This window comes from Bubalus kerabau, chromosome 5 (genome assembly GCF_029407905.1).
Source record: "Bubalus kerabau isolate K-KA32 ecotype Philippines breed swamp buffalo chromosome 5, PCC_UOA_SB_1v2, whole genome shotgun sequence".
Classification (NCBI taxonomy): Eukaryota; Metazoa; Chordata; class Mammalia; order Artiodactyla; family Bovidae; genus Bubalus; species Bubalus kerabau.
The window spans coordinates 82672831-82698009 of NC_073628.1; the positions used below are offsets into that span (position 1 = coordinate 82672831).

A 25179-nucleotide genomic window follows, 5' to 3' on the forward strand; every position below is an offset into this window, starting at 1 on the left:
TATTACAGACTCAGAAAGAAATGCAACAGTTAATCTGTTAAAGAGAAACAGGACTGCTGATTGGGTGATAGAATACTTATTTACATAAGGTTTCCCACTAGGAAAACAAATAGATACACATACATACAACTTGTGTTGGTCCTTAATAGTTTCAAGTACATATTATATTGTTTTATCCAAAAACCATTAGCATTACTCACCCATACCTACTTAACTTTATAAAAATACACTGTTTAATATTAAGTTGCTCAAAGTACCCTAATACCTTTGAAAATAGGTGATTTATCTAGAGAATTAAAATGAGAAGGACTAAGACAATCAATAATCATGAGTTTGGTGTGTATATATATATATATATATTTTAAGTTACGGAAGTCCCTGATTGTGCCCAGCATGCTATAAAGTGCTTATGGAAATGTACCAGGAGTAAAAGGAGCCCACACTTGATTTTTGAAGGAAAATTTTAGGTCTGAAGTACCAAACAAGCTGAATGGTCAACAGATGATCTGAGTTCAATAAGAAAGACTTAGCCAGGAGTGATCACTAAAAGATATAAACTAGCAGAGGAAATTGAAGCAAGAGTGAGACTGAGTAAGCACAGAGAAGGCAGCTCTCCAGAAGACAGAACAAAGGTAATGAGACCAAAATTCCACCAGAACCTTTGGGGAACAAAAAGCAGACCACTGTGAAATGAATTCACATGATGAGTATGGACAGGCACAGCTGGAATGTTTTGCAGACGACCCTGAATGCCAGGTTGAGACAGCTGTGTGCTGCAGAGTGCAAGTGAAAGTTTCTTCGGAGAAAGTTTGGGAAGAATAGCTGGCCCAATATGGACCAAGCATATGGAGGGAAGGTTCGAGTGGCCACTGGGGGAGAAATGAGGCTTGCTTCCAATGATGCAAGTAACAGTTCCACAGTTCAGGGGGTCTGTTTTTTAAAAATTCACCTTAAGAAAGCTTAAAACACTTTAAAATACACATACTCTAAGACTTTAACTAGCTCCCTTGCTTTTAGAGTGCCTAAAATCAGAAGTCTTTCATACTAAAAGTTAAAGGGACCTTCTTGGTGGCACAGTGGATGTGCCAATGTAGTGGATGTGGGTTCAACCCCTGGTCGAGGAACTAAGATCCTACATGCCATGCCACAACTACTGAGCCAGTGCACTCGAGAGCCCACACTCTAGACCAATGGAGCCAAACAAATAATTCTTAAAAACAGACTTCTCTGGTGGTCCAGTAGTTAAGAATCTGCCTGCCAATGCAGGGGACACAGGTTTGATCCCTGATTCAGGAAGATCCCACATGCCACAGAGCAACTAAGCTCGTGTGCCGCAACTATTGAGCCCATGAGCCCCAGAGCCCATGTTCTGCAACAAGAAAAGAAACCACAATGAGAAACCTGAGCACAGCAACCAGAGTAGCCCCTGCTTACCACAACTAGAGAAAGCCTCAGGGAGCAGTGCATGTGTACAATAGCTAGGACATGGAAGCAACCAAGATGTCCATCAGCAGACAAATGGATAAGAAAGTTGTGGTACATATACACAATGGAATATTAGCCAGCTATTAAAAAGAACGCATTTGAGTCAGTTCTAATGAGGTGGATGAAACTGCAGCCTATTATACAGAGTGAAGTAAGTTGGAAAGAAAAACACCAGTACAGTATATTAACGCATATATATGGAATTTAGAAAGATGGTTAATGACGACCCTATATGCGAGACAGCAAAAGAGACACAGATGTAAAGAACAGACTTTTGGACTCTGTGGGAGAAGGCGAGGGTGGGATGATTTGAGAGAATAGCATTGAAACATTTATATTATGTGAAACAGATGACCAGTCCAAGTTCAGTGCATGAAACAGGGCACTAAAAGTTGGTGCACTGGGACAACCCAGAGGGATGGGATGGGGAGGGCAGGGCGGGGGGGGGGGGGGGGGGGGGGGGACAGGGGTCACATGTACAACTGTGGCTGATTCAAGTCAATGTATGGCAAAAACCACCATGATATTGTAAAGTAATTAGCCTCCAATTAAAATAAATTTTTTTAAAAAGACCCAGTGCAGCCAAAAATTAATTTAAAAAAAAGTTAAAGAAAATGGCAAAAGAACATTCAGCAGCTCAAATTTTATTTTTTAAAAAAGGTTATGGTACAACACAAAGAAAACAATACACTAAATCAAGTGTACAAGAATACACTAAATCCATAAATTTTCTAAATGCACTAAGCCAAACCACAAAACAAGGCAACGGATTATTAACTCCATATGGCAGAGACAGAAATTGAGATTGGGGACAGCCAAAGTCTCAAAGTCAGTAAAAAGCAAAACGTCTTTGAAGCCAATGATGATTTTACTAGACCTGCCTATCTCCTTCTAAAATGAAAACACCTTGAAAAGCTTCCATATCCCGAGGAATATAAAAAGATGACAGAGGAATCTCCCTTAAAGTAGATGCTTTAAACAAAATAATAGATGGATTTAACAAAATACTTCACTAAAGCAATACAAAATAACATTGGCAAGCTGCTATAAATAAAGGGCATACATACTAGAGAAAAATCTTAAACATTATTTGCACATGACATTGAGGAATCAAACAGAAATAGATGAAGTCTACCTTCACGATGTGTGAAGTCGCTTTAGTCGTGTCCAACTCTTTGTTATTCCACGGACTATAGCTACCAGGCTCCTCTGTCCAAGGGACTTTCCAGGCAAGAATACTGGAGTGGGTTATCATTTTCTCTTCCAGGGAATTTTCCCAACCCAGGGATTGAACCCACACCTCTTAGTTCTTCTGTATTGGCAGACAGGTTCTTTATCACTACTGATTAATGCCTCCACCCCGACTAAACTGTAAGCATAAGGGAATGGGTATGTCCATGTACATCTTTTACTTTTTTATAACTGGTTTTTGAGGATTCATCTTATTGTGCCATTTTACTACTTTGGAATCACAGAGCAAGAAGATTCACGCAGGAAGTAGGCAATGAAAAGGAAGAGTTTGGTCTTAATTCTAAGAGCGACATGAAGCCCCTGAAGTGTTTTAGACATGACATTAAAGTGATGAATCTAAATTTCAGAAAGATCTAACTGTTGCATAGATGACAGATTGGATGGGGTAATACACCAATGCAATAAATGAGAATATCCAGCAACACATATGTAAAAATGTAATACAGGACAAAATAAGGCTTGGGGTCTTAATATGATTCATTGCTGATTCATAACTTGCCAGGTTGCCCAGGGAAGCAAAATCATCCTAATACATACACACCAGAAAAATGAATGAACTAACCACTTATAAAATTCAACCCTGTCAAGCATTTCTCCTAAGGCAACAGTAGCCTCTGTCAGTTCACTTTCTTTACCTGTCAGTCTCTCAATGATGGCAGGTATTTCAAAAACAAAGCAACACAATGAGTACCACCGACAAAGTTGAAGCACAAGTTTTCCAAGAGATGCAGGGCTCTTCAAAGTTACTAAAAATGATGAGAACTGTTTCCAACTACTCGCAAAGCCACTGGCAGAAATGAACACTGGAGAGGGACACTGACTTGGAAGGAATGTTAAAGGCACTTAATGGCGTGATGAGTATGTTCTGTATCCTGACCTGGGTGGTAGTTACACAGATGAGTATATGTACTAAAAATTCATCAACCTGTAGATATACTTATGATTAACAATTTAGCTGTATGTAAATTATACCTTAAGGCAGGCGGAAAAGGAACAAAAGATGACCCTTCTTCCCATGAAGACATCAGTGGTTCTGAACGTGAAGCCTAGAAATCCCATGCCCTGCTTGCTACCAGCGTGAAGATTAAATGGATACTCAAGATGGCAAAATGTACCTGGGTTGTCAAAGACATCTGTAAGCCACTGAGTAGAGTGGGCCTGGACCCCACTCTTTCTCTAGACTTTGAATTATATGAGATGGTAAATGTTCTTAATGTTGAAGTACTTTGAGTCTGCTACTTGCAGCTAAAAGCCTTTGAACAGACACCATCAGCAAATAACTGGAGAAAGCTAACCAAGATGAGATAATAGGTCAAAAAAAATCTGAAAATATAAGTAAAGCTCTGCTAATAAAGCTCTTGAATATTTTTTAAAAAATGACTTTCTTTAGGATCATACTAGAAAAGTCCATCATGACATGAATTATATAGTATAGTTTCATACCATCTTGCAATTTTTAAAGAAAAATTATGTGAAACAAGCAACCAACACTTGATTTATTCTTATTCCATCTTAAGAATTTAACACACAGTAGCAACCATAACATGAATGTTTCCATAATTTTGTTTCATTTTTCAGGATTAAACCCAAATAAAGCCTTTTCTCCCCCACCCCTGCTATCTCTGAACTGTTCCTCCTATTCTAGGTCAATTCATTCTACATGGCCTTGTTCTTCAGAAAATAAAGAACGCTTATATGATGAAATCACAAAGAAAAATATTCACTCACACATCAACATTTAGGAAAATTCAAACACAGACCTCGATTCATAATAGTGAATCATTACAGAGAGACCCTGGAATACTGGTTAAAAGCACGGGCTCTGGGATCAGACTGCCTAGGGTGAAATCCCAGTTCACTGTTTACCAGCGGGTAACCCCGGGCGAGGTCCTCAACCCTCTGAGACTCATCTTTCTCACCTACAGAAGGAGGCTAACAACTGTTTCTACCTTGTAAGTTGTAAAGGGGAGTATTAAATGGTTATATGGGAAGTATTTCAGGCAGTAAGTACTCAGTAACTATTAGCTATTACATTTAAAAATCTAAGAAAACTGAGGCATATAAATGCCAACATTGGAAATTAGTTATTAGAGAAGGAAAAACTCAAAATCAAAAGCTTTACGTTTAAAGGTAAGTATATATGTTAAATAAAATATAAGACAAAGAAAAATGAGAACAGATATATACTTACAGCAAAAATGAGCTGAAAATTTAATTTCTAAATATAGAAGTTTTTAAAGGTACAATATCAAACCTACTAAATTATAAACTAAAGTACTGCTACACTTTACTAAAGATAAAATTTAAAAATCTGAATACATAGAGACAAAAAAGAACAGAAAATTCCATATTATAAAGGGGTCAATTCCCCCAGCCATGTTAATCCATTAATTTAACACAATTCTAATTAAAACTCCAACAGGTTTGGGAGTACAATTTTTTATTTCATTTCTGCTATTATTGATGAGATGATTCTAAAACTAATCTAAAGGAATGTATCAAATAGAATAGCAAATAAAATTTTGAAAAACAATAAATGAACAGTAACTTTCCTTTCTAGATACTAAAATATACTATAGAATCAGAGTAATTAAGACAGTGAGGTAATAGCCTAAAATTAGACAAATACCTAATGAGTCAAATAACAAGTGTTACTATGACATTAATAATAATGTTAACAAATAACAAAACAGAGCTAAGTATTTATGAGAATTCAGTATACAAGGAGTATGACATCTCAAATAAATGGGAAAAGATGGATTATTCAACAAATGATGCTAACAACTAAATGTTTGCTATTTAGTCAAGTACTAACCTCCCATCTTGCACCAAAATAAATTCCAAGTGGCTTAAATTTAAAGATAAATGAAACCCAAAATAACAGAAGAAAATGAAGGTGAATACCTGTATCATTTTAGTTTGAGAACAAATGGCTTGACACCAAAGGCAGAAACCATAAAGGTAAAGACTAACAGAACTGACATGAAACTTTAATGCTTCTATACCAAAGCAAAATTAAAAGATAAGTGCTAAATTTCTTTATAAGATACATACAGTTGGACTTTCCTGGTGGTCCAGAGCTTAAGAATCTGCCTGCCAATGCAGGAGACACAATTTGATCCCTGGTATAGGAAGATTCCACATGCCCTGGGGCAACAAAGCCAGTGTACCATAACTACTGAGGCCAAGTTTGAGAGCCTGTCCTCTGCAACAAGAGAAGCCTTGGCAATGAGAAGCCCACACATTACTACTACAGTGTAGCCCTTCCTTGTCACAACTAGAAAAAGCCTGCACATAGCAATGAAGACCCAGAGCAGCCATAAATAAATAAACAGATGAACTTTAAAAAAAAAAGATACATATGGTTGATTTTGATTCATCTGTGTGTAGTCTCCGTCTCCTCCCACCCTGACTCTGGGCTTGATCATATGCCTGACTTTGTCAAAGAAGGCATTAGGGAAGAGGATGCAAGCAGAAGTTTGGTAAGACCTTGCAACTGGGGCATAATCTCAAGGAAGGCTGCTATTACTAAGTGAGAGACAAAAAGACATAGCACACAAACCTAGTTAAGAAATGAAAAGATACACGTGAGCCCAGGTGAGTCCAGCGGAACTGACCAGTCAACTCATAGATGTTTTGCTAGGCTTTGAGGCAGTTTCTAATACCACATTAGATAACTGGCATAAAATATCTACACCATAAACAGTTACCTTTTAAAGACGTTATAAATCATTACAAAAACAATTAAAATCCTATTCGGGAAACAGGCAAAGGACACAGAGACAACTCTGTCATAAGAAATGTCGAATAAACACAAGAAGAAATATTCAACTCTACTATCAAAGAAACACAAATTAAAACAATGAGATAACATTTTTTGCCTATCAGATAGGCAAAGATTAAAAATGCTGACAATGGCTTGAGTTGGTTAGTGAGGTGAAAATGGCACTCTCATCTGTTGTTGTTAATTTGGTAATGTGTATCAAAAACTAAGAAAATTCCCTTTGGTCTAGCAATTTCATTTATTATTCACTCAAACATTGCATACTCACAGAAGCCTGTGAATTCTCCTATTCTAGGAACTAGAATAGAGTCAGATCATGCAGAACCTACTAATAATTTTGGTTTTATTATTAATTTGAGTTTTATCCCAAGAACACTAAGATGACATTGAAGGCTTTAGCAGGCAAACAACAGTATTGGATTTCCACTTTAAGACCATTTTAACTGATGTATGGAGAATGGGGCACAAGAACGGAAATGAGAAGATACCAACTGCTCCAGTTAGAGTAACAGTGGCCTGAGTTTCAGCAGTGTTGGTGAGATGGAGAGAAGCAAAGGGAGACCTGACAGGACCTGCTGATAGAAAAGAGTAAAAGAAAAGGGAAAAATAAATACTCTTCAATTTAATCCTATGAATTTATCCTAAAATGTAAGTATATGTGCAGATATAAAATATGATATGCACAAAGATATATACCCAAAGATGTTCACAGCAGTATTTTTTATAAAGCAAAAAAATCTAAAAGTCTACCCCTTGTGGCTCAGTTGGTAAAGAATCTGCCTGCAATGCAGGAGACCTGGGTTCAATCCCTGGGTTGGGAAGATCCCCTGGAGAAGGGAAAGGCTACCCACTCCAGTATTCTGGCCTGGAGAATTCCATGGACTGTGTAGTCCATGGGGTCACAAAGAGTCAGACAGGACTGAGTGACTTTCACGTTCAAGAGATTAAGTAGATTAAGGTCAGCCAAAGCATAGTGAAAATACCATGCAACTTAAAATTATTTTAGATCTGTATTTAGTGACAAGATGTGGAGAACAGCCAGTTACAAAATACGTAATTTTGCTTCTAAATAGTATGATCTCACTTTTACTTAAAACACACTCATACACCCACAAACACATTTATGTGCATTATGGGGGCTTCCAGGTGGCACCAGTGGTAAAGAACCCAACTGCAAATGCAGGAGGCATAACAGAGGTGGCTCCAATCCCTAGGTTGGGATGATCCCCTGAAGATGGAAATGGCAACCCTCTCCAGTACTCTTGCCTGGAAAACTCCATGGACAGAGGTGCCTCGCAGGCTACAGTCCATGGGGTTGCAAAGAGTTGGACATGACTGAGGATGCACAACATATGCCATATGCATTATGAGAAGTCTAGAAAGCTATATATCAAAATATTAAAATTCTAGATGGTTTAGATTTAAGTTATTGAAATCTTTATACTTTCCATACCTTCTAAACTCTATGTAGAATCTGTACTGCTTTATAATGAAAAGAAAAAAAGTAATTAAACACTGACCAAACCTTTGTTTCAATAATAGTAAATTGGGTTCATTTTCTTAAACCACAGCAAATAAGAGACTAAAAAGAGATGAAAGTAAATGAAATGAAAACTTTTTTGATCCATAAACCTTTAATTGCTAAGAAGAAAAAAAGAATGGACACAATTTGCTTGCAATACTAGTCTAATGTGAGATGAGAATTTGGAGGAAATGAGGGGACTTCTCAAAGCAAAAGCAGACACTCAAATATAACCAATCTTTTATATCACAATACCTGCACAGAAAGATCAATTCACTGCACTCTAAGACAAGCAATTTGGATTCCCTTGAGATTTGACCTAAAGAGATATTCATTTTATTTCACTTTATGGTCTGAGGTTCTTTATGAATCTTCTTCCCTACCACGCTCACACATGTAACAACAGATACCAAAAAGGACAGGAGTGAGGACCTGGGCAGCACAGTTAGTCATTTGGACTTCATTATCATTAGACGTACAGGTTTGTCAAGACCAGATGTCCTAGAAGGGTAAAAATATCATCAAGGTTGATGACACCAAAGACAAAGCCTTCTCTGGTATTTGTGATTACTGTAAACAGACCCAAGAAAAATCACTATCCAGATTAAAAAGCTTTCTGAAGATTCTGATGGACTTGTTTCACTGATATTATCAGTGACTTTAGTCATCCTTGTTGCAACAGAGCTACCAGAGAGATGGCTGCTACCTGTGCATAAAGAACTCCAAAATTTGATCAGGCCTCTCAGAGGCACCATTAATTAACATTTCCACTTCAGCACTCCCACCTACCTGGTTTCCTAAAGAGAAAAGCCCAATGGTTCCCTATCTTCATTCCCTCTTTAGAAAACATTAAGATGTCAATTTAAAACATTAGTCCAAGAAGAATTGCTGCTTTTGAACTGTGGTGATGGAGAAGGCTCTTGAGAGTCTCTTGGACTGCAAGGAAATCAAACCAGTCAATCCTAAAGGATATTAATCCTGAATATTCACTGGAAGGACTAATGCTGAACCTCCAATACTTTGGCCACCAGATGCAAAGAGCCAACTCAGAAAAGATCCTGATGCTGGGAAAGACTGAGGGCAGGAGGAGAAGGGGACAACAGAGGATGACATGATTGGATGGCATCACCAACTCAATGGACATGAGTCTGAGCAAACTTCAGGAGATGGTGAAGCCTGGTGTGCTGCAGTCCATGGGGTTGCAAAGAGTCCGACACGACTGAGAGACTGAACAACAAAGTATATTCACAAGGTTGAACAATGATCATCATTGTTTAAATCTAGAACATCTCCCATCATCCCAGAAGGAAACCCAATATACATTGTGATTTTTAAGATATATATTTGGTCTTCCTCCACAGTTTCAGGCTCACAGCTCCCAAAACCCTTGAATTTCTGAAGAAGAGTGATAAGGATGTCTTTTGGTTATGTAAATGAAGTAACTTTCAGAAGCACCCAAGGATCGGGGCTGATGCCAGAAGGACCAACCAAGTAACTACAGGGTTGGAACTTTCAGTGCCACCCCCTACCCGCTCCATTCTATCTCCCATGATGAGGAGAGAGGCTGGGGGTCCAATCAACCACCACTGACCAATGGTTCAGTCACGACAATGTGAAGAGGCCTCTACAAAAACCCAAAAGAATAGCTTTCAGGCTCTCTTTTTTGAGAGCTTTCACGTCAGGCAACCAAAACACTTCCATATGTCACCGTACCATGCCCCAAGTTCCACAAGGACACAAGCTCCTTTGTTCAGGAACTGTGTAGCTCTTCATCTGGCTCATCCTCTTTAATATCTTTTTTAATAATAAAGGAGGAATCCAGTGAGTAAATGAGCTTTCCAGAGTTCTGCTGCTGCTGCTAAGTCACTTCAGTCATGCCCAACTCTGTGCGACCCCAGAGATGGCAGCCCACCAGGCTCCCCTGTCCCTGGGATTCTCCAGACAAGAACACGGGAGTGGGTTGCCATTTCCTTCTCCAATGCATGAAAGTGAAAGTGAAGTCGCCCAGTTGTGTCTGACTCTAGCGACCCCATGGACTGCAGCCCACCAGGCTCCTCCGTCCATGGGATTTTCCAGGCAAGAGTACTGAGGTGGGGTGCCATTGCCTTCTCCCAGAGTTCTGCAAGCCATTCTAAAAAATTAATCACACCTGAGGAGGGGGCTATGGGGCCCTCTGAGTCACAGCCAGTCAATCAGAAGTACAAGTAACAACCTGGACTTGCGACTCAGCTCTGAAATGGAAAGGGGCTTCCATGGTGGCTCAGTCACTAAAGAATCCACCTGCAATGCAGAAAACCCAGGTTCGATCCCTGGGTTGGGAAGATCTCCTGGAGAAGGGAATGGTTACACACTCCAGTATTCTTGCCTGGAGAATCCTGTGGACAGAGGAGCCTGGTGGGCTACAGTGCATGGGGACGCGGTGTCGGACATGATTGACACACATTCTGAAACAGAAGGCGGGTCTTGTGGGGCTGAGCCCTTTACACATGGAATCTGATTCCATCTCCAGGTAGGCAGTGTCAGAATTCAGCTGAATTCTCAGACACCCTGACGGCATACACACAAACACACATATACACAGTGGAAAGGGGTCGGGGAACCCTTTTGCACATACTCACTTCCCAATCCTCCTTTACTCTCCCCAAACCATAGCAACTATTAATCTTCTTCTTGTCACCAAAGTGGCTTTTTGTGTCTGACTTCCATTCACTTAGCATGTTTCCAACCATGTTCCTTTTGGCTATTAAGAGCAATGCTGCCATGAACGTTTGTGTACAGTTTGTATGGACATCTATTCTTATTTATTTATCTTGCACATATTCCCTGGAGTGGAATTACCGGGTAATCTAGTAACTCTATGTTTAGCATTTGTTTTCTAAAGCAGCTGCACCATCTTACATCATTTTTCACATTCTTAACACAAACTTAGGAGATGTCAGACTTCCACAGAATTGGGGATTTACTCTCACCAAGCCCATTTTACGTGCCAAATGTTATGCCAGGGTTTTAAATAATTTCTGATTTAATTTTCCTTAACAACTCTATAATGCAAAAAAGTATCTCCATTTTACAGGAAAAATTCGTATCTCAAAAATTGTGATCTACTCAAAGTAGGTTTATAACCTACTCTGAACTCAGGTTGACTTTAAAGCCTGTCCTTTTTATCCTCTTATATGCAACACTTTGGCCACCTGACACAAAGAACTGACTCACTGGAAAAGACCCTGATGCTGGGAAAGATTGAAGGCAGGAGGAGAAGGGGACAAGAGAGGATGAGATGGTTGGATGGCACCACCAATGCGATGGACATGAGTTTGAGTAGGCTCCGGGAGTTGGTGACAGACAGGGAAGCCTGGTGTGCTGATGTCCATGGGGTCACAAAGAGTCGGACACAACTGAGCGACTGAACTGATGCAACCTCTGCACTGAGCCATATGCATAGTTTCATACCAAAAGAATTATTTGAAAAAATAAATGTAAGTTTATCAGTCATTATAAAACAAAAACTTCCCAATGTACAGAAATTTCTAGAAAATATAAGAGGTTTCTTTCATAAATGAGTTTCATTTCATCAGTAAATACTTCCTTCACGTAGAGTTACTTAAAACCAATCAATCTAAAAATCACCTAAGCATTATACAGATTCACTTCTTCCATCAAAGCTGTATCCACTGACCAAAAAAACTGGGCTATCTTCTGCTATGGGCTGAATTATTTCCCAGAAAAATCCATATATTGAAGCCCTATCCCTTCTTTGACTATATTCAGAGACAGGACATTAGTAGGTAATTTCCTGGTGGCTCAGACGATAAAGTGTCTATCTACAATGTGGGAGACCTGGGTTCGATCCCTGGGTGGGGAAGTTCCCTGGAGAAGGAAATGGCAACCCACTCCAGTACTCTTGCCTAGAAAATCCCATGGACAGAGGAGACTGGTGTCCATGGGGCCACAAAGAGTCGGACACGACTGAGTGACTTCACTTCACTAAGGTTAAATGAGGTCATAAGGGTGAAGGTCCAAATCCAAAAGGATCAGCGACCTTATAAGAAAAGGGCGAGACCTCTGTCTCTCTGCCATATGAGAACATTAAAAAGAAAGTGTCCAAGAAGATGGCAGTCCTACCAGAACTGGCCATACGGGCACCCTGACCTCAAGATTTCCAGCCTCCAGAACTTTAAGAAAATAAATCTCTATGAGATTTTGTTATAGCACCTTGAGCTGACTAATACACCTTTCTTCATGAATATCACAAACTATCCAATTATTGGTATTTTAAGCACTAATAAGGATCAAACGGAGAAGGAAATGGCAACCCACTCCAGTAGTCTTGCCTGGAAAATCCCATGGACAGAGAAGCATGGTAGGCTACAGTCCATGGGGTCACAAAGAGTTGGACACAACTAAGCCACTTCAGTTCCACTTCTTTATGACTTCCCTGGTGGCTCAGACGGTAAAGCGTCTGCCTACAATGCAGGAGATCCAGGTTCAATCCCTGGGTTGGGAAGATCCCCTGGAGAAGGAAATGGCAACCCACTCCAGTATTCTTGCAAAGCAGTCATTAAGCAGAGTAGAAATCAGCTAAGCCAATAGACATGTATGCATTTTGAGCTTGTTGCTCAAAAATATTTGCAAGTCCCATGATCAAAGAAACTAAAAAACAGAATGATGGCCATTCTGTTAATTCAGAATTTAATGAGAAAGTCAAGGAAACCCAGAATCTTCCAAAAGGGCTTTGGAGTTAGACAAACCTGAGTCTGACTCTTTTTGGCCACTTCTGAGCTTTGTTTGGAGAAGGCAATGGCATCCCACTCCAGTACTCTTGCCTGGAAAATCCCATGGATGAAGGAGCCTGGTAGGCTGCAGTCCATCGGGTCACAAAGAGTCAGACACAACTGAGGGAATTCACTTTCACGTTCATGCATTGGAGAAGGCAATGGCAACCCACTCCAGTGTTCTTGCCTGGAGAATCCCAGGGACAGGGGAGCCTGGTGGGTTGCCATCTACGGGGTCGCATGTTTATGGGGTCGCACGACTGAAGCGGCTTAGCAGCAGCAGCAGAACTTTGTGTTTGAGTAAGAAACAAGCTCTCTACCTATTCTTGTGTTCAGGATGCTTGTTTTATTTGAATTAAATAACTTTATTAACATTTATAATATGCTGAATACTATTTTACATCCTAGAATACCCAGTATAGCTACAAAATATTAGGTGCTCCAGGCATGGTGGTGCTTATTGTTAGTGAACAGACTCTGGAAAAGGACACCAACGCAAGCATTTATATAAGCACCCACATTATGCCAAACATTTTGCTGGCACCCTGAATATAAAAGCGCTGTCCTACTCTCAAGGAGCTTATAGCGAAGAGGGACAGAAAAATCCACACCATTATAAAACAGTGTAATAAACGCAATGGCAAAAAAAATATGCAAAGGACATAGTAACACAGAAGACAGCTGGGACGTAGATAAATCAAGGACTACTTCTCAGGTCTGACAAGGAATTCTCTTCCTGATTTCTATTCCAGAAAACTTCATAAGCCTTTATTTGAGGAAGCATTCACTGAAGTACAGCCTCAGCTCAGATTCTCTCTGACTTTTACTTCCACTCACTTTCATCCATCAATTCAGAGAAAGGGGAGAAGCGCACAGAAGAACTGAAGTATCTTTTTCCTCCCCAACAACTGCAGAAAAATTGAAATCACATTTTTCCAAACCCTTCTTACACTTATGATAAAGACTGGGTGTTAGACAAAGAGAACAGATTTATGCACAAGGGTAGGGGCTGGGGGAGGAAAGGGTGGGATGTATGGAGAGAGTAACATGGAAACATCTATTACCATATGTAAAGTAGATAGCCAATGGAAATTCACTATATAACTCAGGAAACTCAATCAGAGCTGTGTAACAACCTAGAGGGGTGGGATGGCAAAGGAGGTTCAAGAGGGAGGGGACATTAAAAAAAAAAAAAAAAGACTGGGAATTTCACAAGTTATACAGTCACCCCAGATTTAAGCTGTGTGTAGGATAAGTAACCAAAGCTGTCAGTTGAGTAAGTAATTTCTTCTATACCAGCCAAATGGGCCTGCCAGTTATTTCAGTTATTCCAACTGGACTAACTGAAAACCTTGACTGCTGTAAAAACCAGTACATTTTCTTCATCAATCCACATTCTTATTCATGATGTATTCCTTAATACCTACAAGGCAAAACAATGCCTAAATACATAGCACTGACATTCTAAAAAATGCAAATTTGGCTCCTGCTCCTAAAATTAACCTCTGGAAGAAAGCCACACATCCAAAATCTACAAGCATAAAGCAAGATCCATGGGAACAGACAGACTACTATTACTATCCTTTCATGGGCTCTCACTTGACCGTTGACACAACAATCCTTGAAATAATAGAATAATCTCCATATTTATCAGTTTTCTCCATTAACAAGTCAGCATATAAAACCAGGATCTTCTGAACTTTAGCTATGCCACACTCTTAAAATGTGTACTAAATTTATCATTACTATAAATGAAGGTAACAAAATCACAAGAACTATTTCAAAGACTAAAGATACACAAGGAAAGGAAACAAAGATCGGTTTCCTCACCTATAAAAAAAGAACACTGGACTAGATCACAGATGGTTAAATTAGGAGCATACCAGGAAACACTTTATTGCCACTCTGTACAACCCTCATCCCAATCAAACATCATGGCCCTTTTTCACAAAACCCAGAAAAGCAGCTATGCCCTTATCAACATGGCAGCCACTATCAACTGGGAGTAGATAAGCAAAATATAACCTGCTTGCCATCCTTGAACTAGATGAAGTGAAGCAAACTACCCAAAAGATTTACCTAACCAGTCTGACACAGAACTAAGCCCAAAAACAAGATGAGCAATGTAACTGTACAAGGTTTGCTGCTGCTGCTGCTGCTAAGTCACTTCAGTCGTGTCCGACTGTGTGTGACCCCATAGACGGCAGCCCACTAGGCTCCGTCATCCCCAGGATTCTCCAGGCAAGAACACTGGAGTGGGTTACAATTTCCTTCTCCAATGCAAGAAAATGAAAAGTGAAAGTGAAGCCGCTCAGTCGTGTCCAACCCTCAGCAACCCCATGGACTGCGGCCTTCCAGGCTCCTCCATCCATAGGATTCTCCAGGCAAGAGTGGGGTGCGGTGCCATTGCCTACAAGTACACAATACACACTCTCTTCTAGTCAATATTATCATTTGATCCTTAATACCCAGTAAAGAATTATCCCTATTTTGGAAGTGAAGTGGCTCAGTTGTGTCCGACTCTTTGCAACCCCAGGGACCGTAGCCCACCAGGCTCCTCGGTCCAAGGGATTTTCCAGGCATGAATACTGGAGTGGGTTGCCATTTTCTTCTCCAGGGGATCTTCCCGACCCAGGGATTGAACCTGGGGCTCCCGCATTGTAGGCAGACACTTTACTGTCTGAGTTACCAGGCAGGCATCCATATTTTTAAATATAGATCAGTGAAATAAAGTGACCAGCTCAAGGTCATCCAGCTAATAAATGACTTGGCTGAATCCTCACAACTCAGCTACACCTTTTTTCCATGAGAAGGTCACAGAAGAGTGAGTGGAATCCTGGACTATTTAATACATATCTAAGAATGGCAATCCAAAATCTTCTGAGCTCTTCTTAGCCACTAAGCTACATACAACTATCTTATATCAGACAAGCTCCTCTATCAAAAAAAAATTTTTTTTAGTAACTAACCAACTAAGCAAAAATGTTATCATTTAAAAGGTATATACTATATTAATATTACACATAATCGCCTACCTCTATCACAAATCACCTTATACTTTTCAATCATTACATAAATAAAAAATAAGAATAGAACAAAAAGTCGGATGTTCCACTAAGAAAAGTAACAGTTTTTTAGGTCTCAACCCTCTCACTGTTTTGTATAAGAAATACATGTTCTCATTTTAATTCTCATCTGTTTTTAAAAAAAGTACTAACAAGTAATTCTATACACAGCTTTTTATATGTGTAGAATGCCATTAAGATTGCTTCAGGAACAGGATCTCAGAAAGCTGGACATGACCGACCAACCAAGCACAAGGTATTATTCCATTCCCTTCTGCAAAGGAGTTATTACATTATACCACAGTGAGAGTGCCATTCCTGAAACTAAAGTCGTTGGTCACAAATGCCTAAACCACAACATATTTATCACATCCCCTCTTCAGAATTATGACCAACTTAAGGGGAAATTTCCTACCCATGCACTCCTATTTCTGGATGGCCTTTAAAGCATCAGAACTACTTATAATTAGAGAGACTCAATTTAAGAGTATAACATTTACGTCCTAGCATACTGGAAAGCATGGAGACCAAATCAATATGAATATAACCTAAAAAGCCGTTAAATATGCACCAAAATATGCCAGAGCTTTTTGCAACCAGCACTTTTTACTTCCTTACCAGACTATCCTGCTTTTACAGCTATCTAAGGAAATGTGAATACATATGAGTCGCACAAACCACCTACCAAATAATCCAATGCCTTCCAAAGTGAAAAGCTGATCCTCTTTTTCTGCTTGTAAATTATTCACAATTAGCCTACAAAGAATTACTGTAGACTAACAAACTTTTCAGACCTGTGTACCATGTTCTTTATTTAAGCTACTGGAAAGCTTCGGTGTGATTCCTCCCTTTCTACATTTAATAAGGAACAGAGCTGAGCAGGAAAACAGCTTAAACGTTACAAATTACTTTTTATTAGAAAAGGAATTTTTAAGTGAAGATATAATTTACCTTTGACAGGTTGATAACTATACATAATAGTGATCAAACTTCACTGAATATTTTTTAATTTTTAAGTTTTTTTTTTTTTTTGGTTCAGTCTTTGAATCTGACAACTATACAATCATTTTATTTTAAAATAATTCACTTTCATTGTTTTACATTTTTCAATGTTGGGAAGTTTACCTAAAGTTTGGAAAAACATTTGATAAATTCTTGTCTCCAAGACCCCTATAGTAAGCATTAAAAGTTACAGCAGAAATCAGCAATATATTTTATTACAAGACTTAACATTAGTAATGCTTTATTATAGTTCCAGAGTTTTTAAGGACATCAATAACTTGATTCAAAAAAAAAAAAACTATGTTCAAAGCATGGCTCAAGTTTTTCAAGCCATATTTTACAAAGTATGCCATAATTACATTTTGCACTGATCTATACTTGAAAATAAGTTGCTTGTGAAATCACTAAGGAAAAGGGGTCACTTATAGTTTTTCAAGCCTTCAAATAAAGCTCCATAACTTGAATCAGAGATAAACAATTCAAATTCACAATAAGCTGAAAGCTATATCTCAAATATATATATATATATATATATATATATAAACCAAAATGGGAAAGTAGTGTTCAATCTTGATAGGAAAAAAAAAAAGTTTAAAGTGGAAACTACTTAAATTGAGAAAGAATTCCAATGACAAGACATTTTCTTGCCAAAACGCAGGAATGTGTAGATTATATCATTCAAATCTCATTGTATTACATTATAAGGGTTTTGGCAATGGTTAGCCATTAATCTTTTAACACAAAGGAGATTCAAATCCAAACGAACTGTAAGACTATCTCTTCCAGAAGGCAGAAATGGAGTAATTTACTTTTATCCACAATTGTTTAACCTAAAAGGAAGGCCTGAAGGATGATAACGCAGAATGGATCAGCCTTCAGTCTCCCAAGTCCCATTTCTCACGAAGTCTTGCACCAATCCGAAAAGAGAAGGTTATGGACACAAAACATAGGAAAGGCTGAAAAAAAATCTCCAATGAATGACACACCACATCATGGGTTTATTCTCTAACACAATTGGAGAAACAAACACGAAAAATATCACACCATATGTTTCATCGTATCAATTAAAGTAACATTTTACGACAGTACATTCAATTCTTTGGGGCTGAAAAAATAATTTAGCTTCTGTTTTATTGATTAGAGAGAAAAAGGAAAAAGGCAGCTGCTGCAATGCAACACAGGCTGCTAGAGGAAGAAGAGAAAAGGGTTTTCCAAACAAATCCCTCCCCCGCCTCCGTTTACACACCCCGAACAACTTACTTATCGCAGTCTTTCACTGTTCCCCCCGCCTCATATTAACGTAATAAATTCTTTCCCTTCCCCCACCACCGTGAAATTTCACCTTTCTGAGCTCTTTCACCTACCACTACCAGAACACTTCATTCCCCACAGAAATTTCAGGTCTTTCAAACTTTTATCCTTTTTTTTAAACACCAGAGTTTTGTTATAAAAGTGAACGAAATTTTTACATAGAGACGGAAAAATACCTGTTTCCCAGCAACAAGCACGCTTTGATTCTCGAACCCCTCCCCATCTCCCAGGTTTGTCTCGCAAGGGCTGGGGGGGAGGGAGCCAGGAGCATATTAAATTTAGGAAGGGAAATCCTGGGCTCAAGAGGAGCATTTGAGGAAAAACGGGAGAACGTCGAAAAGAGGAACGCCCCCCCCCCCCTCCCCAATAAGAGGGGCTGGGGAGGATTACAAGAAAGAAAGAGAAATGAGAAGGGACAAAGGGGGAGGGGGGGAGATAGAGACCGGAGACCTGGGAGACGCGCCGGGCCGGGAGAGGGAAGGCGGGGTCCGGGGAGAGAGAGAGAGGGGTCGCGGCTCCCGCGGCACAATGGCCCGCTGGCCCCCGCCCCGCGCGCCCCTCACCTCATGGTGCCGGCCGCGCCGAGGCTTCCCCAGCAGCCGGGAGACGCGGGAGGCGCCGAGCTGAGCGGGGGGGGTCTCTCCTCCAGGGGCGGGGACGCAGCTCGGAGCCGGCAGACAAGTGTCCAGCTCCTCTTTCGGGCGGCCGCGAGGCTACACCATCTCCTCGCACAAAGCCGAGGCGCCGGTCCGGAGCGGGAGAGGAGCGGGCGAAAGAAAAGCTGGGGAGGGGGCGGAGAGGCCGAGGCGCCGACTGTGGGTCCCGCGGCCGTCGCAGCCCCCCACCTCCTCCTCCTTCACCTACTCCTCCCCCGGGAGCTTCTTTGGCCGCCCTCGGAGGGGTGCCCGCCGGGGCCGCGCGCCCGGCCGCCGCTCCACAGGATCGCGCCCCGCCGCGCCCGCCGCCGAGGCCGTGTGCAACCGGCAGCTGCGGCAGCCGCGGGAGGAGAGTCGGGATAGCCGCGAGGAGCCCGGGAGGAGGCGGGGCGCGCGGCGGAGGAGCACGCAGGCGCCGCCTTCCTCCCCTCCTTCCCCCGTGGGCGAGGGGGCGGTGCGGGGGGGAGGGGAGGCAGGGGGGCCGGGCTCCCCGCCCCGCGCCGCCGGCCCGGGACCCCGCCGGCCTGCGGGGAGCCGCGAGGGGCGGGAGCGGGCTCGGCGACGGCGGGTTAGCAAAGGCTCTTTGTTGCTTTCCCACCCCGCCCCCGCCCCCCGGCCCCCTGGGATCAGGGCTGCCCACGCCCCCGCCCCGAGTTGTCCTTGGCCGTCGCCCCCCCTCCCCCGCCCCCAGTCTACTCCCGCTCCCCTGAGCCTGGGGGAGCTCCCGGGCCTCCCCCGCGCCAGAGCGCTGAGTGCCCAGACTGGGGCGCCAGGACCTCCCGGTGCGGGACCTGCGGGCACAGGCGTGGGGAGCCGGGAGGCGGCGATCTGGATGCGTGAGACTGGGCCGGGCCGGGGGGACTCCGGATCTGCCCGTCCGGGTGCCCTCGCGCGGGGCTTGTCCTCAGCTCGCCCTGTTGCTGTATCTCACGACCCGGACATGCCAGTCGTTGGGCATCCCGGCCAGCCCCACGGCCCGCCCCCGCCTCGCTCGGCTCCCGGCGATTCCTCCGGGCTGGGGGGAGGGGTGGCGTGTACATGTAAAATATGGTCATCATTGTTCGCTTCGCTCCTTTTCTTTCCGAGGAATCCCAGTGTGCTGTACCGATGTAACGAACTGATAGGCACACACCATGTATAGGGATGACTTCATCCCCGAAAGAACGCGGCCAACTCGCGGGGAAACGCAGTCGCCGGGAGACGCGCGAGGCATCGTGTGCAGCAGCAAGAGTGGAAGAAGAGAAACGCAGCTCGGGAAACCGCTTTCTGTCGTCATTAGCAAAAAGGGAATTCCGGCCGCAACAGGGGGATAAAGGGTGGAAAACTCGGGGTAGGGGTGCAGGGGGGCCGGGGAGGGATATGAATGATGTAATGATGGTTGTAAATTTTCCATCATTGGTTTGGTCTTGAAATCACCTTTAAAAGGTAAAATGTAAAATGCTGGCGAAGCAAACTCATTTAAAGTCAGTGGCGTTGGGGGATGGGGGAGTCCATCCAGAAAGCCAGGATTTACAGTAGTGGGAGTTTTTAGGTACCCAGAAGCAAATCCAAAAATCAAATGAAAAATTAAACTGGACAAATTGCAGGCCTTTTGTAGTCCCAAGGAGAAGTGTGTGTTTTTTAAGATGATTGAGAAGGAAAAGGTCTATTGCTACTGGGTCCGTATGACTGGAGAATCTAATCCAAAATGGAGGACCTGCCATGACTCCGGAAATCTAGTCAAAAGTTTTGTTGTTTTATAAGATGGAGGTACAATTCAAATTATAGTTTTGATAATTGAGATCGTGTACACTTCCAAAAGAAAAGTGAACAGGTTATAGTCATACTTGGTGAATGCCTGACTTGTCTATAGTAGAACTGTGTGGCCCAGTTTTAACTATAAAAAGCTTCCCGGTTTCAGATTCAATACCAAGTTATTTTCTTTTTGGAACCTGCAGCCTCTAACCAACAGCCCTGTATACTCAGTGACCTGGAGCTATGGCACAGGACCAGGGTGGCCTCAGGTAGTAAAAAGGCACAATGACTCTGCTTAGACATGGTGTGCTTAAACATTAATTTCCACCCACATGTCTAATTACATCTTAACTATCACAGTGTATTTTATTCAGGGATCTCCAAGCACTAGAAGGGAAACAGTCTTGCCCATCAAATGTCCTTGCTGCCATATTACAGGTAGAGACAGAGAAATACAGAACCCGAGAACTGGATGAGTTTGTGCAATCACCACAATTAAAAACCATAGCTACTAACTATGAGGCTCATTGTCCTATCCTAAGTACTCACTGTTATTTATGTAATTAAAACACATGCACCTCAGATAGTCTCCAAATTAACCAGAGAACATTTGCTGTGGAGGTTTTTTCCTTGAAAAAGTAATAATAAGACATGTTGAACCATCTTGCAAAAATATTAAGAAGAGGTATTTGACCACAAAGAATTCACACCAATTTGCCTTAGTCCATTCATAGCAATACAGTAAATCCAGCAGAGCTTATGTTTCAGGGAAAACTCTTACAAAGGGCCAAAAGGGGTGGAGATGTTGCTGTAATGACTCAAGCTATCTCCTGCCAGAGACAAGAGGCAAGGATAAAAATGCCTTACAGATGACTCCATAACCTACTTCTCATTTGTACAAGTTAATCCATCCTGCGCTAAATAAGTGATATATCACATCATCTTTATCCTTCCAGCAAGTGTTTCAATGGTATGGGCACCAAATTAAGCAATCCAAGTGGAAAATGCTGTTCTTATTTTCTATGTTTATTAAAAATGTACCAGCCAAGAATTTTGGCTAGCTACAACCATTTCCATACTTTTGGATGGCAGCCCGCCAGCTCACAAGTTAATCATACCATTGCCTTTGGATTTAGATGTTGTGATGGGTGGCCTGACCTCCAAAGGTCAGTCAGTGGAAGGGCAATTTGTTGGCTGTGACAAAATATTATTACTTGTTGTTCATATTTGGTTTAACAATAAAAGAGCAAAAGGGAAACTTGAGCTGGGAATTCACCAACTAATTCTGGTCACAAAGGAAACTTCGTGGAATGTGTTACTGTATAGAATAAAAGAATTTTAGAGATGGAAGGAATCTTAAGTCCAACCCACTCATTTTTTCAAAAAAGGAAAGTGAGGCCCAGAGAGGTTAAGTAAACTGCCCCACAGTCACGCAGTCTCTTTCTGGTAGAACTGGAACTTAAACCCAGGATTTCTAATTATTGGTCCATTGCTCCTTCTACCACATCATACTGCCTTCCTAGGGCATAAGTAAGTGAGTTAGTAAAATGTAAAGCTGCTTTAAAATTAGATGATTTTATTGGCTTGGCTGAATGGTGAAAATCGCTTGCATTTTTCTCTGACAAGTGTTGCTCAGCCTGAAGCCCAATACCTGGCCCTCAGGTAGGCACCTGGATATTTGGAAATAAACAAATAAATGAATAAATAAATGAGTGACTGCTCTAATCAAAGATGAAGAGGAAACTCTTCATCAAAAGAAATACAATCTCTTCTTAGCACTGAGTATATGGACTTAAACTTTGGCTTACAGAGCAACACCCCAGCTTAACACCACAATGGAAGGCCTGCTCCAAGCCCTAGGTATGCACAGCGATCCCCGCAATCCCAAGTTGTTCTGTGCCTTTATTAGTAGTGTGTGCCCAAGTGTAAGATGAAACAAAACACACTTCTATTGAAGATGGGTTTGCTGCAGGAGTGTTGTCAGTCTGGCTCTGAGGGTTCTCTCAGAACAGGCCTTGTTTAAATTCGTCTGATAGCATCAGTGTAGGCTTATCCTCCATTTATGGGCATGAGGAGGATGCATGACTAATGCTGCTTAGCAGTCAGGAAATTATTGCTAAGGATTGTAGGCACGGTCTCCTCCATCACCCAAAAAAGGGATCTCCCCTGAAAAACCAAGAGTTACATAGGGATGGGTGAGGACAAGAAGTAGTTCGGAGTGAATGTGATTGTATACTTTCACTTAGATGTAATGGGATTGGGTTTTCTTTTGTGGCCATTAATGTAATTTTTGTTTGTTTCCCCAAGAATGGGAAAAAATATATATATAACATGATATTCCAGTAGGATTCAAGATATTTTTATTACTCATCTTTCAACTTTAGCTGTCCATATATAATCTTGGTTCAAAAATATTATCAGAAGACAAAGACGGTAGAGCAAACTATTTGCCTCTCTGCCATTTGCATTTTTCTGCCATTTGTCATTTTTCTCCCTTCCAAATTAGGATTTATTCGGTTAATTTCATTTCCTCTTTCCCAGAGTCTCTTTCTTTTCTTACTGCCACAGTGTTTAAACTTGGCAGAAGATTTCTAAAGCCTGAATAATATTAGAGTAACAATTGGTAGAGGCCACATTCTATACAATGCAAGGCATTATTTCCACAAAATTCAGCCATGGATCCCATTTAAAGAGTATAGCAGGTGGGCTTCATTTCTAGATAACGATCAAGTCATGATGCTTTAGTAATTGGATTGTAAAGAAGCATCGCCATAACCCTATTCTGAATTATCTCTTATAAAATCTGGCTGATAGCTTGGCAAGAAAAATGAGTGGTTGCCCTGTCTCTTGCATTGAATTGATTTACTTGTCCCATTGACTTAATCAAATTTGAAAATACCAGTCAATTATCCTAGGGACATTATGATTGGGCAACAACTGACCTTGGAGTATTTCCTCAAAGGAGATCAGGGGAAGAGTTAATAAAAGATTATTTTTCTGGCTAATCATGGTAGAGAAGAAAGATATTATCACTAGGATGTATCCTGAATGAACTGTTTAAAGTCACACTGCCTAATACCATGTCTTTTGTAGCTTTCAGCCCACCTTTCAGGAAAATTTCAAAGCTTATTAAAAATCCCAATTATCTTTTTCTTTGAAACTGTTGCTTAGCATGGTAACCTGGCCAAATTCCAGGTTGAGAGATTATTTTCTTGGGTTTAACATAAAAATTCAATCTCTAATCAAGTTTTGCTAAAGCCAAAAGATAAGCAGCAATAATCAGAAAATAATTATTAATGTCACTAATTATAATACTTTCATTTGGCCTCGAAACATTCTAGTACTCAAGTCATTTGTCATTGCTACCAACTTATGGTAAAATAGAATGGTGACACGGTATTTTGTGTATGAAGAAGTTGAGTGCTTTGACCAAAGTAGCCAGTGGCTAACTATTCTAAGTTTATTGTTTAGTCACGCAGTTATGCCCGACTCTTTGTGACCCCATGGTCTGTAAGTCACCAGGCTCCTCTGTCTATGAGATTTCCCGGGCAAGAATATTACAGTGGGTTGCCATTTCCTTCTCCATGGGATCTTCCGACCCAGGGATCAAGCCTACATCTTCGCATTGACAATCAGATTCTTTACTGCTGAGCCACTGAGGAAGCCCATTCTAGTGGCAAATGAATTGAATTGCAAATCAAAAATTAAGGCAATTAAGGGCCAAATTTACTTTGATTCCCCTCTCCTCTCTGTACTAATTTGCTGGCTTTAGATGGAAGCCAGCAAAGATTGGCTTTACATTTGAGGGAAGAAGTGTCCTTTGAGTCACAGGAATGTAAGAAGTGAATGTAAGTGATTGGCTAGCCAATAATGGTGTGTGCTAATCTACTAGGCACTCACATACACTCATTCAGTCCATCCTTACAATATTCCTTGAACCTGCACACCATTACTGTCATCCTTGCCATACTTGTAGTTCATAAAGGTCAGGTACAGAAAGGTGTAGAGATTAACCCAAAGCCACCCAGCTAGGAAAGAAAAAGTCAGAAAGGCCGTTTCCACGAGCCCACACTCCAGCTCTGCATTAGGTGGCTTCTATTTCACTTCACTTCTCTGATTAAAGAAAAGGAACAAAAGACTCAAGTTCCATTTAGGAAACGGAATGAGCATAGTTAAAAACAAAGCAAACAAAACACAAGTCACTTTAAGTCCCAATTGTGCTACAGCGATAGCCCATCTTGTAAATCGTGACATGGACTACCCAAACTATGAATAAACCCCTCCCTTAGCCAGAGATCTGTATATCAAGGGCCTATGCTTATACCCTGTATCATGCAGGGACTCAGTATATGAGTTAACTTCATCTCCAAATTAGGGAACTTCAATTAATTTTTTTTTCAGCATAATAATGCTACTGAGAAGGGACCAGTGATCATTCATTCATTCACCCTCCTTCCCTTAGATATCCCAGCCATACAACTAGCAGAGGTTAACTGAGCTTATAGAGGTTCAGTTCAGTTCAGTCGCTCAGTCGTGTCCGACTCTTTGAGACCCCATGAACTGCAGCACACCAGGCCTCCCCATCCATCACCAACTC

The 25179-nt window shown here is 41.3% G+C and overlaps 1 protein-coding gene, 1 long non-coding RNA gene and 1 other non-coding gene across 11 annotated transcripts in view; 1 reads left to right on the top strand and 2 right to left on the bottom strand.

Annotated features, from left to right (window-relative positions):
* Positions 1-18889, bottom strand: part of ENAH (ENAH actin regulator) — a 159971-nt gene extending 141082 nt beyond the window's left edge. For all 9 annotated transcript variants that reach the window (XM_055582002.1, XM_055582001.1, XM_055581999.1 and 6 more), the window contains exon 1: positions 18756-18889. In XM_055582002.1, coding sequence (XP_055437977.1) covers positions 18756-18760 — 5 coding nt within the window. In that variant the 5' untranslated portion in view covers positions 18761-18889. The remainder of the gene's footprint in view (positions 1-18755) is intronic.
* On the top strand, positions 12475-12546 carry TRNAC-ACA (transfer RNA cysteine (anticodon ACA)). Its single transcript has one exon. It is a non-coding gene; the product is annotated as a tRNA-Cys (tRNA).
* Positions 14469-18719, bottom strand: LOC129652907 (uncharacterized). The gene is made up of 2 exons (XR_008714847.1): positions 18369-18719; positions 14469-17837 (listed from the first exon to the last, which is right to left on the bottom strand). It is a non-coding gene; the product is annotated as an uncharacterized LOC129652907 (long non-coding RNA).
* Positions 18890-25179: the final 6290 nt, after the last annotated feature.